Here is a 13552-nt window from a genome sequence, read left to right on the forward strand (position 1 = left end):
CCCTCACTCAAACCTTGAATAGAGATGTGGAGATGGCAGACTCTCTCTCTTTTGCAGCCCTTGACAGTTTCTATGATGCAAGAAGGTGTTGAATAAAATAAATAACATTCCTTAACTGAGTGGGTTGTGTGATAATTAAACAATGTTTATACAGTAACTACATTATGTACAAGATTTATATGTCCAGTAGGACATGTAACTGATGTCAGAAGGAAAACCATTTACTTTTGAACTTTGCAATGCTCCTACTCTCCTATCAGATCTGAAGGAATTCAAAACTTTAGAAACGCCTACTTTTCAGTGTTTTCTTGCTTGCAAAAGTTGATATCTGTGTTAGAAACAGTATTTAGAACATACCTAGAGCCTGTTTATTGCATTTTTTGTATTGCACTTCATTTAAAATATTTTTTTCTTAAAATTGCATTTTACCTGCCTCTGACCTAGCACACACGTGTTGGGGTCATTTAGTGCACTGTTCTGACTAGTTTGCTACTTGTGTGTCTCTGCTATCCTTAAACAAAAACAAAAAAAAAAAAAATCTACTATTTTCCCACTTTCTATAATTTAAAAAAAAAGTTCAGTTACAGAGTTGCTGTTCTGAACTGTTTGTAAGTTTCTTGGAGGCCAGTGCTTACTTGGGCTAAAGGGAAGTCTGTGTTCACCAGTGGCAGTGGTTAACAGTGAGCAGCCTGCCTGTCCCTGTAGGAGTGGTTACTGCCTAAAAACTGGTTTTATTGGCCATTTTGGGTCAATTCCAAACTCCTTGATCGCTCTCTCTCTCTTAAAACCCTGCAACTCTCTTTTTGCACTGTCTTGCGCACAGAGCAGCGTCGGGCAGCGCCAGTTAGCTGGGGTATACTATTCCTGGCTCCACAAAGTCTGTGCTGCAAATTTTCACTTAGAACTAGGCAAGCACTTGCATAACCCAAATCAGCACTTGTCCAAATCTCCTAGACAGCACTATTATTTTCCAAATCTCCTAGACAGCACTATTATAATACAGCATAAGACCCTCGATTGTCCGCAAGACAAGTGAAATTTACTTTTCCAAGCATGTCCAGAGGTCAGATTCAGGTGTACTCTCCAGTTCATCTGGTGGAATTGGGCATCCTGAGGTAATGTCACAACGGCCTCACGTATACAGACAACCCTCTCCCCTCTTACCTCTAGACCAGGGTTGCCAGATGTCCCTATTTGGGCGGGACTGTCCCGAGATCAGCAGCCTGATCCAGAGTCCCGCCCTGCCGGTTTAAATCCTGGCCAGCCTCCGCTTTGTTTGTTTTTTTTTTTTTTGATTGTCCTGTATACCTGGCATACGGGCCAATCAAAAATTGCTAAACACGGAGCTTCTTGTGTTCCGCATTAAACATGAGAAGCTCCGTGTTTAGCGATTTTTGATTGACCCATATGCCGGTATACGGGCCAATCAAAAATCACTAAACACGGAGCTACTTGTGTTGAATGCGGAACTGCAATGCATTAAACACGAGAAGCTCAGTGTTTAGTGCTGAGCTACTGAGTGAGCTCAGTTCTTTAATGTGGAACTCTGTTCCGCATTAAAGACCTTTTTTTTTTTTTTGGTCTTCAGTTGCCGTGAGAGACCTTCTTTTTTTTTTTTTTGTCCCTACCTGGGGGGGCTGGAAATCTGGCAACCCTGCTCTAGACACAAACACTTGTGAGAGATGCAAATACACGGCCAGACTGGAGGCTAAGCGCTCTCAACCCATGACTGTAACAGACAGTCAAGAGGATAAGAGACACACTAGCATCACACCACCAGTCACACATGGATCTACAAAACAAGCACCGGCAAAACATGCACATAAATACACAAAAACATATTCAAAGGCACTAGGTACCAATCTGAAAAAGAAACAGGGCCCTCCAAAGCAGACAAGCAAGAAACCTGCACCTCCAAACACAAGCCAGAAAACACATAATTCACCTCAGCAGTGTGCCTCACGACAGCCCCTAAGGCAAAACACCATACCCAACACGCTAGTAATAGGAGACTCTATAGTAAGGCACACAGATGTTCCACTCACCAGGCTGAACAAGGAGACGGTTACTGTCAACTGACTGTCGGGTGCTAGGATCCGCCACATAACACAGGCAGTTAGGTTACTCCAGAACAAGTACAAGTATGACGCTGTCATTGTACATGTTGGTGTGAATGATCTAAGATGTACCTCCCTGGACTACATGAGAAGAGACATTGAGGAGCTCTCTGATCATGTAGCCCAAGCTGGTATGACCCTGACCTTAAGTAGCATACTACCTTCACCTAGAATGATACCACAATACAAAGGCAAAATGATCAATTTCAACAACTGGCTCAGCTTCTGGTGTCATTCTAAGGGGATCCAGTGTCTGTCTGCCTGGGATGACATGATAGACAAGCCTCGCTGTTTCCCCAGAGATAGTTTGCACCTGTCACCCCTAGGCTTTCAAATACTGGCCAAGGCTCTTGCCGTCCCAATAGTGTCTTTTTTAGGCAAGGCTCAAAGGACAAACCAACCACCGGAACCAGCAAAGGTAACCAAAAAAGTACAGTTTTGTACCTACCATAAATGTAGATGTTCGAGTGGTTATACTGCTGCAGTCATCACACTTGGGTTATCCTGTCGTCAGACGGTCCCGCAGTCGGCCGAATCCCAAAGTCCTGGTCCGACGTCGGTTGTCGTCGCCTCTTCCCTGACGTCAGTGCGACAGGGGTATAAAAGAGACAGCCGACGCCATTTTCTTCAGTTTTTCTTGCCCCAGATATCAGGTGCCCCCAACTAGGAAGGCAATACAATAGCTATGCAACAATACCTTAGTAGATAAACAATAGTACTAGCGGTTAGCAAATGCACCATATAGACATGCATCCAATTGATTGATGTACATGGAGTTATAACTAACACTCTGGTATGTAGAGGGGATGGATGGAGGGTAACCTGGACTGCAGCAGTATAACCACTCGAACATCTACATTTATGGTAGGTACAAAACTGTACTATGTTCATCGTGCTATACTGCTGCAGTCATCACACTTGGGTAGAATCCCAAAGCTATGGAAGGGTGGTTGGTACTAAACTGGGTTAGGTGATGCTAGAATGCCCTGCAGAACTGCAGTGGTAAAACCAGCTCTGGTTTTTGAGTATAATGGAAGGTGGTAGTGCTTGGTAAAGGTGTGCAATGAACTCCAAGTAGCTGCCTCCAGAATGTCTTTAGTTGGAACCCCTCTGAGAAAGGCTGCTGAGGTTGCAGTAGCCCTGGTAGAATGGGATCTAATATTGACAGGCACTGCCTTCCCATGGTGCGAGTAGCAAAAGCGGATGCAATGTGCTATCCATTTGGAGATGGTCTGTTTTGAGATAGCCTTTCCTTGTGAACCTGCAGCATATGATACAAAGAGTTGGTCAGTTTTTCTGAAAATCTTTGCCTTATCTAAATAGTAACGTAGCTGTCTGTGAATGTCCAAAGAGTGAAGGAGCCTTTCTCCTTTATTCTGTGGGTTAGGATAAAAGGTGGGTAAATGAATGGTCTGATTCAAAGCCACACTGGATACTACCTTGGGCATGAAGGTAGGGTTAGTTCGTAAAGAGACTCTGTCCTGATAGAAAATGATGAAAGGTTCCACTGCCGTAAGTGCCTGTAGTTCTGAGACCCTGCGTGCTGAGGTAATAGCCAGTAACAAGGCTGTTTTCCAGGACAAGTATTGTAGTTCTGCTGAGAAGGCTGGTTCAAAAGGAGGCAGTGTTAACTTTTCTAAAACGAAGTTCAGGTCCCAAGTTGGTGTTGGTGGTTTTCTGGGGGGTCTTATATTCTTAGCCCCTCTGAGAAACTGCCTAAGTAAAGGGTGTGAGAAAATTGGAGGATCCGTATTATAATGAGCTGAAATGGCTGAAGCATGGATCTTAATAGAGGAGAAGGAAAGGCCTTTGTGTAGCATCTCAGTTAGGTATTGCAGTATGTGAGGAATGTTTGGTATCCAGGGATTTTGACCTTTAGCCTGGTGCCATGCACAAAATCTTTTCCATTTGTCTGAGTAAGTCTGCCTGGTGCTGGGCCTCCTGGCCTCCAAAATGACATTCAGGACGTCCTTTGAGAGAAGTGTTGATTGATAATTTAAGGAATTCTCCATGCAGCTAAATTTAAAGTTCTGAGCTGGCTGTGACGGGTTTGAGAGTTTTTCTGAGTCAACAGTAGTGGGAATTGAGGCAAGATCCATGGAGGGCTGCGAGTCAAGTTCCTTAGTAATGGGTACCAGTGCTGGCGTGGCCAGTCCGGAGCAATGAGGATCATTTGTGGTCTCTCTGATCTGACCTTCAATAATACCTTGGTCAATAGAGGTAGTGGAGGGAAGGCATAGACTGTCAGCGTTGTCCAACTGAATGATAGAGCGTCCACTTTCCCAGGCTAGGGAGTGATAAGTCCTTGTGCAGAATTTTTGTAATTGGCAATTGTTGGGGGAGGCAAATAGATCTATGTCTGGACATCCCCATCTTTGAGTTATCATTGAAAATACTTGTGGGTGTAGTCTCCACTCGTGAGGGTCTGCCATATTTCTGCTTAATTCGTCTGCCAATATGTTCTCCTTTCCTGGCAGGAATTGTGCTTGTAGTTGTACTTGGTAGGTCAATGCTATGTCCCATAAGGTCATAGCCTGTCTGCATAAAGGGTAGGAGTGTGTTCCTCCCTGTTTATGTCCTGGATGCAAGAGGTCCTTGAAGGCTGTCAGTGTATTTTGCACAGCTAGCATCTCCTTTTGGTTGATGTGAAGATGCATTTGTTTTGCAGACCATTTGCCCTGTATGCATTGTCCTGCCATGTGTGCTCCCCAGGCGTAGTCTGAAGAATCTGTTGTCATGGTTTGGTTTGCTGGAGGTAAGAAATCTGTTGTCATGGTTTGGTTTGCTGGAGGTAAGACAAAAGGAAGACCCTTGTTTATTTGACATGCCTGAGCTTACCATAGGAACTCTTTTTGAAGGCAGGGAATGATAGGTATACTTGTTTCAAGGCTGTGCCTGTGTTGAGATCATACACTTTTCAGGTACCATTGTAATTTTCTAATATGCAGCTTTGCATATGGGATTAGTTGAATGCATGATGCCATGAACCCCAATGCCTGCAGGATTTTCCTTGCAGTGAGCTGGGTAAAAGTTGCTATCTTTTTGAAGTATTGAGTCAATTGTTTTTGTTTGTCTGGTGTGAGGTAAGCCATCTAGGCCATTGTATTTAAGCTGGCACCCAGGAATATTATCTGTTGCGAGGATATTAGTTTTGACTTTTCTTTTTGTTTACTGTGTACCCTAGGCAGCTGAGTTACAAAAGCCAGATGCTGTAATAGAATGTCCTTGCTGTCCGCTTGGATCAGGCAGTCGTCCAGATATGGATAAATTTGTATTCCTCGTTGTCTGCAATATGCAATTACTGATGCCAGGCATTTTGTAAATACTCTGGGCGCAGTAGATAAGCCAAAGGGCAATGCAGAGAATTGATAATGCGTTGTACCTGCCAAAAATCTGAGGTATCTTCTGCAATCTTGTCTGATAGGGACATGCAGGTATGCCTCTTTGAGGTCCAACGTTACCAGCCAAGACTCCTTGCCCAGCATGGGAAGGAGCTGCTGTAGTGTGAGCATTTTGAATTTGGGTACCTCCAGGTATGTGTTCAGAATTGAGAGGTCTAAGATGGGCCTCCAGGCTTTGTCCTTTCTTGGGACTAGAAACAGTCTTGAGTAAAAACCTTCACCTTGCTCCTTTGTAGGTACCTTTTGAATTGCTTTCATATCCATGAGAGCTGAAATTTGCGTTTGAGCCTCTGCCCATTGGTTTGGAGGCAGATTTGGCATGCCTCTCATCTGTGGTAAAGTGTGGAAATGAAATCTGTAGCCTCGGGTAATAATATCCAGAATCCATTTGCCCTTTGTTATGATGCGCCAATTTTGTGGAAATAGAGCCAGTTTTCCTCCCAAAGGTGCTGCCAGGGCAATTTTGCTTGGTAAGCAAAGAGGGAAGTCATTGTGTTTGTTTCCTGAAGGGTTGAGATCTTTCGTCTCCACCTCTTTGAGTTGTTGTATGCCATTGTCTAGGCCTGAAAGAACCTTGTGGCTGGCCTCTGCCCCTTGGGCGCCTGTACCTACCTCTTTGGGGTCTGTCTGATGCAGGAAAGGACCAGTTTTTTGATGGCCAGTTTCTGCTGAAACGAGGAGGTTGTACCTGTAAAAAATCTTTAACTGTTTGCATAGATTTTGCCTTTTCTTCCATTTTCTTTAAAACTTCCTCTGCTTTGACACCAAATAAAACATCTTTCTGCAATGGAGCATCCAATAACGTTGCTTTGACATGTTCTGGTAAGGCTTGTTCTTTAAGCCAAGCATGCCTACGTATTACAAACCCTGTGACAGCTGCTCTACATGAGGCTTCCAATGAATCAAACCACACTGTAAGGTATGCTTTCCCACCTGTTCTGCTGCATGCAGCAAATCCTGCATCTCTTTAAAATCAAGTTGATCTGTCTGAGGGATCAGTTTCTGCTTTAACTGTGTAATCAAATACTGTTGGTATTTTAGCATGTGGAATTGGCAGTTTAATACCCACATGGCCAAAGTGGCAGACGTATACACTTTCTTTCCCCATCTTTCTAACGCTCTGGAATCTCTTTCAGAAGGAAGTGGATTCTTAGCAGTAGAGGCCTTAACCCCTTTGGGACCCTGGGAAATGGTCTCGGGGTCTGCAGTAGGGCTTTTGTATAGAAACTTACGAGTATCAGGAACTCGGTAGTATCTGTCTGGTTTAGCTGGTGCTGGAGGTAAGGAATCTGGGTTTAAACTGGATTCAGAGAAAACATCATCCAAAATGTCTAAAACTGGAGGAATTGCCAGGGGTCTATGCTGTGGAAGAAGAAACAACTCACGGAGTCTTTTCTTGGAGTCAGAGTAATCTTGGCCTTCCCAGTCGAAGTGTTCCCTCATGGTGTGTAAAGTTTCCCCAAAAGAGTAGTCTTCAGGGGGGGAGACAGAGGGAATGGACTCTTCAGCATCTGAGTCTTCATAAGGAGGGAAGGAGTAATCCTGGTCATCAGAGTTGCCTGAGGAAATGGATGCTTGGTCAGAGGAAGGATAATCTTCCTCCAGTCTAGGCCTTTTGTCAGGTGGGGGTTGGGATCCCCTGATAAGGGTAATTAAATCCTCAGCCATCTTAAGCATCTGTTTTTTAGGCATAGGGGCCTGTGGGGGGGTGTGTGGCCCCGGTTTTCTAACTTTCAAGGGGGCTTTGAGTTTAGCATAAGGCTTGGCAGAGATAGTTGTCGGTTTGAAAACACCTTCAGAGACCGAAGGCCTATCCAAAAATTCCGGATCCCCGTCGGGGCTGGCGTCCGAGGAGTGAGGTGGAACCGGTTCCTGAGGCCCAACTGCTTCGGTTTGGGAGGCAGTCAGAATTTCTGAATTTGCGGTAGTCAGGGGCTGCGAAGGCGCCTCGCTGAAAACCGGTGAACCGGCATCAGGCCTTGCTGAGGCCTCTGTATCTGGTCTTGGCCTTGGCTGCCGGTCCTTATCTTTTTGTTTTTTAATCATTGCTGATATCGGTTGCTCCGACGGCATGCTATAGTTAAATTTTCTGCCAAAATAATGCTGGGCGAATTCTGCCCGACGCTTAATTGTACGTTTGTTGAACCTAGCACAAAACCGACAACCAGAGACGTCGTGGTCTGGGCCTAGGCAAGGAATACAATAAGAATGAAAATCCTTATGAGGTATTTGCTTCCCACAAGAAATACAATTATTAACTTTGTCTGACATCGGTCTGAGGCAAGAAAAGTTTCCCCAACAGGATACTTAGCTTTAGAGAAGACTTCGGGCTGAAACTCGATTCAAAAATTTCAGGAGCTGGCCGACCGGCACTTGCGAACTGCTTCTGCTTCGGGCACCGCGCGGCAAGAAAGACTGAAGAAAATGGCGTTGGCTGTCTCTTTTATACCCCTGTCGCACTGATGTCAGGGAAGAGGCGACGACAACCGACGCCGGACCAGGACTTTGGGATTTGGCCGACTGCGGGACTGCCTGACGACAGGATAACCCAAGTGTGATGACTGCAGCAGTATAGCATGATGAACATCTAAGGGTAATGCTACTCAATGCCAGAAGTCTCAACCTCAAAATGCATGCACTCGAGGCACTCCTCAGTATGGAGAAAATTGATGTTTGTGCAGTGACGGAAACCTGGTTCAAGGCTCCAGAGAGCACCACCAGGTTACAATTCATATCATACCTTCCGGCCTCAGTTACCAGATCGCAGTACAAAGGGCAGAGGTGTATTCATATTCATCAAGGATACCCACATCTCCAGGTTAGTGGCGCAGCATGATGCCCCAGAGATCATCCATGCGCAACTATCAGCAGGCAAAACCACATTTCAAGTCGTAGCCTGTTATAGATCACCCACCATGTCCCAAAATGCTCACTCAGCATTCCTTGAGGCATTGGAAAATATAAAGGTCCTACCCAACACCATCATTTTGAGTGATTTCAACTACCCTGGTATAGACTGGGCGAACTACCAAAGTTCTAACTCCTATGCCCAGCAGTTCATAGAATTTATAAATTCAAATGTCCTTGAACAATTGGTATGTTCTCCCACTAGAGGGGACAACATACTGGATTTAGTCATCACAAATATGGGCACCCATTGTACCACACCCGTTATCACTCCCTCTCTAGTCAGATCAGACCACAAACTGATAACCCTGCCCATAGTCACCCCTCCACCTCCCCCAGTCAAAGAAACCATCATAAAAAAACCTTTCCAAAGCAAACTTCAAACTACTTGCATCCGAAGTGGAAAGCTTCACTATTCCCTTGCAGAAGGATAATGATATCCAGGATGCAGAATCCTATACCAAGGCACTTTATATACATCTTCACGATTGCATGGACCGTGCTATCCCAAATAAAACCAAGACTCCTTCCTCAAGCAAGAAGACACCAGTCTGGTGGACCCTGGCCATAAGCAAACTATACAATAAAAGGAGGAGACTTATACAAAAAAAGGCCAAATCTCAAGTAGAAAAATCATCCCTGATCAGCATTAGTAAGAAATTGAGGGCCCTCATCAAGTCAACTAAAGCCAGTTTCGAAAAGAAAGTTGCCAAGGATAACCATAAGGCCTTCTTTGGTTACGTCAAAAACCTAAATGGCAACGCTTAGGTCTGTTCTGAGCTAGTACAAAATGGAACAAAATACACTGACCCCACTGACACTGCCAACATCTTGGCCGACAGGTTCAGTTGCAAATCCCCCCCACCCCCACCCACCTACAGGGCCTATTACTATTCCAGGGGATTGTATAACTCCAATTATTACTGATACGTTGGTTAATAAGGCTCTATCTAAAGCTAAAAACACTGCCTCCATGGGACCAGATGGTGTCCCGGGCTGTGTCATACGCGAGCTCCAAAATTAATTAACCCCGCATCTGAATACCCTGTTCAGTCTCAGCCTCTCGACAGGATATGTCTCCATAGAATGGCACACAGCAACGGTGGTTCCGCTGCACAAGGGTGGGCCCAAAACCGACCCTGGGAACTACCGACCAATAAGCCTGACCAGTCTGCTCTGTAAGGCAATGGAGCGAATCATTATGGAACTCATAAATGGAGAGATTGGGAACATCCAAACACTTGACCCCACACAGTTCGGCTTCGTCAAGGGCAGATCATGCCTCATGAACCTGGTGGACTTCTTTGAGACAGTTACTCAGGCTATAGATAAGGGAAAGGAGGTACACACGGCTTACCTTAACCCTGCTAAAGCATTTGACACCATTCCCCATTCGGGTATTATTGATAAACTCACCAACCTGGGCATAAACCCTTACATCACAAGATGGATCGCAAACTGGCTCTCAGACAGATCCCACAAAGTAAGAGTAGTGGGACCTATGTCCGAATCCAGACCAGTAACGAGCAGTGTACCTCATGGCTCTGTCCTGAGGCCCCTCCTGTTTGGCATATACTTCTCAGAAGTACAGGCAAGCAATGAAGGGCTGTGGCTGACCAAGTTTGCGGACGACTGCAAGCTAGGTGCTATAATAGAGTCTCCGGCCGACATTGATATCCTCCAGAAGGGCCTTAATGAAACTGATGCATGGTGTCAAAGCCATGGTCTCAAGCTAAATGCTAAAAAATGTGTAGTAATCCCCTTTGGAAAAAACACAGTACCCGCAAACTACCACATAGGAGGTAACCCCCTGAAATCTGAAGAAGTAATAAGGGATCTAGGGACCCAAGTAGATAGTCAGCCTTCCTTTGATAACCATGTTGCCAAGGTGGGTAGAAAATCCTTCTATGTGACCCATCTGATCACGAAAGGGTTCGCATCAAGATCTAAGGATGTAGTGGTGTCCCTCTACTCTTCCCTCATCAGACCCATTATTGAGTACAATGCACCAATTGGAATGTACCTGGCTAGGCATCTCCAGCAGCTGGAGAGACCGCAGAGGTACCTCACCAAGACGATTATTGGCCTCAAACAGTTGCCCTATGCAGCACGATTGAAAAAACTAAGGCTTTTCTCTGTTGCATACCGCCTTTTCAGAGGCGATCTCTGTCTAACATACAGAGCCATGTCCAATCCAGAACTGAACATGCTCCATCTTAGCAAAACCAAATCTACTCGAGCTACATGCTCTAGGGATATAAACCTCAGCACAACAATGAATAGAACATGCTGGAGGGATAGATTCCCTTCGCAAAGACTTCCCTTGCTATGGAACAATGTCCCGATCTACATAAGACAGTGCCCCTCACATCACTCTTCAAGAAGAACCTTGATGAGTGGATGGGTAACAGAAAGTTCACACCAGGAATCATACCAACAGCTCTACTAGATAGGGGCCAAGAGTACTAGCTGCTAGATCAAGGGCCTAGGGAACTAACCAAAGGGGCGGTGAATACCGTACAACGTGGCTGGGCTAATATATGCCTTCAGGGCAGATAGCCCAGTACCTACCTATGAACCTATAGAAGTTAGCATCCTAAAATTTCTAACAAAGGTGTAGTTTATTCACTAAAACTTCAGAGTATTCCAAATTCAGATCATATGAACTTTTAACATTTACAACTAAACCACTAGCATCGTACATTTACAGTTCAACTCTACAGAACAAAATGGTACACCTTTTTTAGTTGCTATACAGTGCTTAGATAAGAAAAAAAATGTATATACATTAACTTATGCACACTTTGTCAAATGTTATATATGCTAATAAAGCTAATATGGTGAAAAATTAACTTGCATGAAAATGAGACAAAAATAGATTTCAAGCTTTATCACAAACATAATAAACACTGGCCTTTGACACCAAAAATGTTGAGGCAACCCCCAAGTTTACTGAAATGCTGACAGCCTGTGAACTTTTAGTTTGTCAAATCCTGTTTGACTGTTTTACATTACTATTACGTTCCTGTTCACTCTTACAGAATGACACATTATGGACATGAAGTTCAAAAATTGTACTACAAGATTTTCAGTTTTACCTTTCACGCAAATACAGCACATACAAAATTTATCAAGCTGATCTACAGTAACTATGATGAAGTCAAACTTACTGGTTCTTTAATGCCGGCATCATCCCATGCACCCCAGTCATCCTTCTCCCAGTTAAGCTCGTTATCTGTGAAAATAAATCAGTTTAGTCACCTATTTATTAAAATGCTGCCTGTTTACTAATCTATTCAGTACTTCAAACAGTAAGAACACAACAGAGACCAGCAGGAATGAGCAGTTTAAATATCTACAGCTACGTACTTAATTTTGTGTGTGTATACAAGGTAATACTTCAGAGATTTTATTAAAAAAAAAAAAAAAAGAAGCAAACATTAGCTTGTTATATTAACTAAGTAATTACAAAAATACTGTACAATACACTTAACACTTATCTGCATTTTTAACCAGTTATTCAGTGTCCAAATTTCTTTACAGCATTTTCTTTTTTTCACTTTCATTCACGTTTTCTCAAAAAAAAAATCCCTCTATCTTGCTTCACTTACTACCTTACCTTTCAGAATAATTCTAGTGACTTCTGAAAATGTGCCATACAACAAGCAGTTAATCTTTGACTCACCTACCATTTTCTGAAATAAAAGTCTTTGAGACTACGTACTGAAGCCTCAAAGAGAAAAGTACAGTTGTGTACACTTACCATAAATGTAGATGTTCAAGTGTATTCACTGTTGCAGTCATCACACTTGGGTTATCTGCCTGCAGGTAGCCCTCAGTTGGCCCGAATACCAGAGTCTTGGGATTTCTGCGTCGGATGTGGTCGCCTCAGTCGACGTCAGGGGTATAAAACATGTAGCCGACGCTATTACATCAGTTTTTCTTGCCCCAGATGTCAGAAGCCCCCAAAATAGGAAGTAATCAAACGGCGTGGAACACCTCCAGTAAAACGTAAATACCATTTATATAAGATATGGCCAAAAAAGAGCATAGGTAGAAAGTATAGAAAGACAGGGGACTGGAGGGAGGGTAACAAGGACTGCGATAGTGAATACATTTGAACATCTACATTATGGTAAGTGTACACAACTGTACTATGTTTTTTGTGTTTCACTGTTGCAGTCATCACACCTGGGTTGATTCCCAAAGCTGAGGAAGGGTGGAGGCAGTCAAGAAGTAGTAGGACTGGCTAGCAGGCCTTGTAAGACCGATGTGGGAAATCCAGCTCTGGATTTGGAAAAGAAGTGGTAATGCTTGGTGAAGGTGTGTACAGAACTCCAGGTTGCAGCTTCCAGGATGTCCCTGGTAGGGACTCCCCTGAGAAAAACTGTAGAGGTTGAGGTAGCCCTAATGGAATGAGGCTCGATCCCCTGTGGGGTAGGTTTTCCATGGTGTTTGTAGCAGAAATGGATGCAGTGTGCTATCCATTTAGAAATGGTTTGTTTTGAAATGGCCTTGCCCTCTGCACCTGTGTCAAAGCTGACTAGCAGCTGTCATATTTTCTGAAAGGTTTAGTCCTGTCAAGGTAGAACCTGAGCTGTCTGTTCATGTCTAAGGAGTGCAGGATCCTTTCCCCTTTATTGTGATTAGGGAAAAAGATTGGCAAATGGATGGATTGGTTTAAACCCACACTGGATACCACCTTGGCCATAAAAGATGGGTTAGTCCTGAGGGAAACCCTGTCCGCATGGAAAATAATGAAGGGTTCCACAGCCATAAGGGCCTGTAACTCAGACACTCTTCTTGCTGAAGTGATGGCTAGCAGTAAGGCCGTTTCCCAAGAGGGGAATTTTAACTCTGCTTTAGCAGCAGGCTCAAAAGGGGGAAGTGTGAGCTTCTCTAGTACAAAGTTAAGGACCCAAGGAAAAGTGGGTGCTCTCCTTGAGGGTCTTAAATTGTTAGCTCCTCTCAAGAACTCTTTGATCAGAGGGTGAGAGAACAGGGGTCACTCAGTATTGTAATGAGCTCTGATGGCAGAGACATGAATTTTAACCGATGAGAAGGATAGGCCTTTGTGGAGCAGCTCTGCTAGGTAATCTAGGATTTGAGGCAAGGAGGGCACGGCTG

General features: G+C 44.2%; 1 protein-coding gene across 1 annotated transcript in view; it reads right to left on the bottom strand.

The window, feature by feature from the left end:
• The window catches only part of RAB3GAP2 (RAB3 GTPase activating non-catalytic protein subunit 2), a 2949955-nt gene that overhangs the window by 2738778 nt on the left and 197625 nt on the right, over positions 1-13552 (bottom strand). The window contains exon 2 of the mRNA XM_044061656.1: positions 11596-11660. Coding sequence (XP_043917591.1) covers positions 11596-11660 — 65 coding nt within the window. The remainder of the gene's footprint in view (positions 1-11595; positions 11661-13552) is intronic.

The sequence above is a fragment of the Protopterus annectens genome, chromosome 1.part0, assembly GCF_019279795.1.
Source record: "Protopterus annectens isolate FY-2018-M chromosome 1.part0, PAN1.0, whole genome shotgun sequence".
NCBI lineage: Eukaryota > Metazoa > Chordata > Ceratodontiformes > Protopteridae > Protopterus > Protopterus annectens.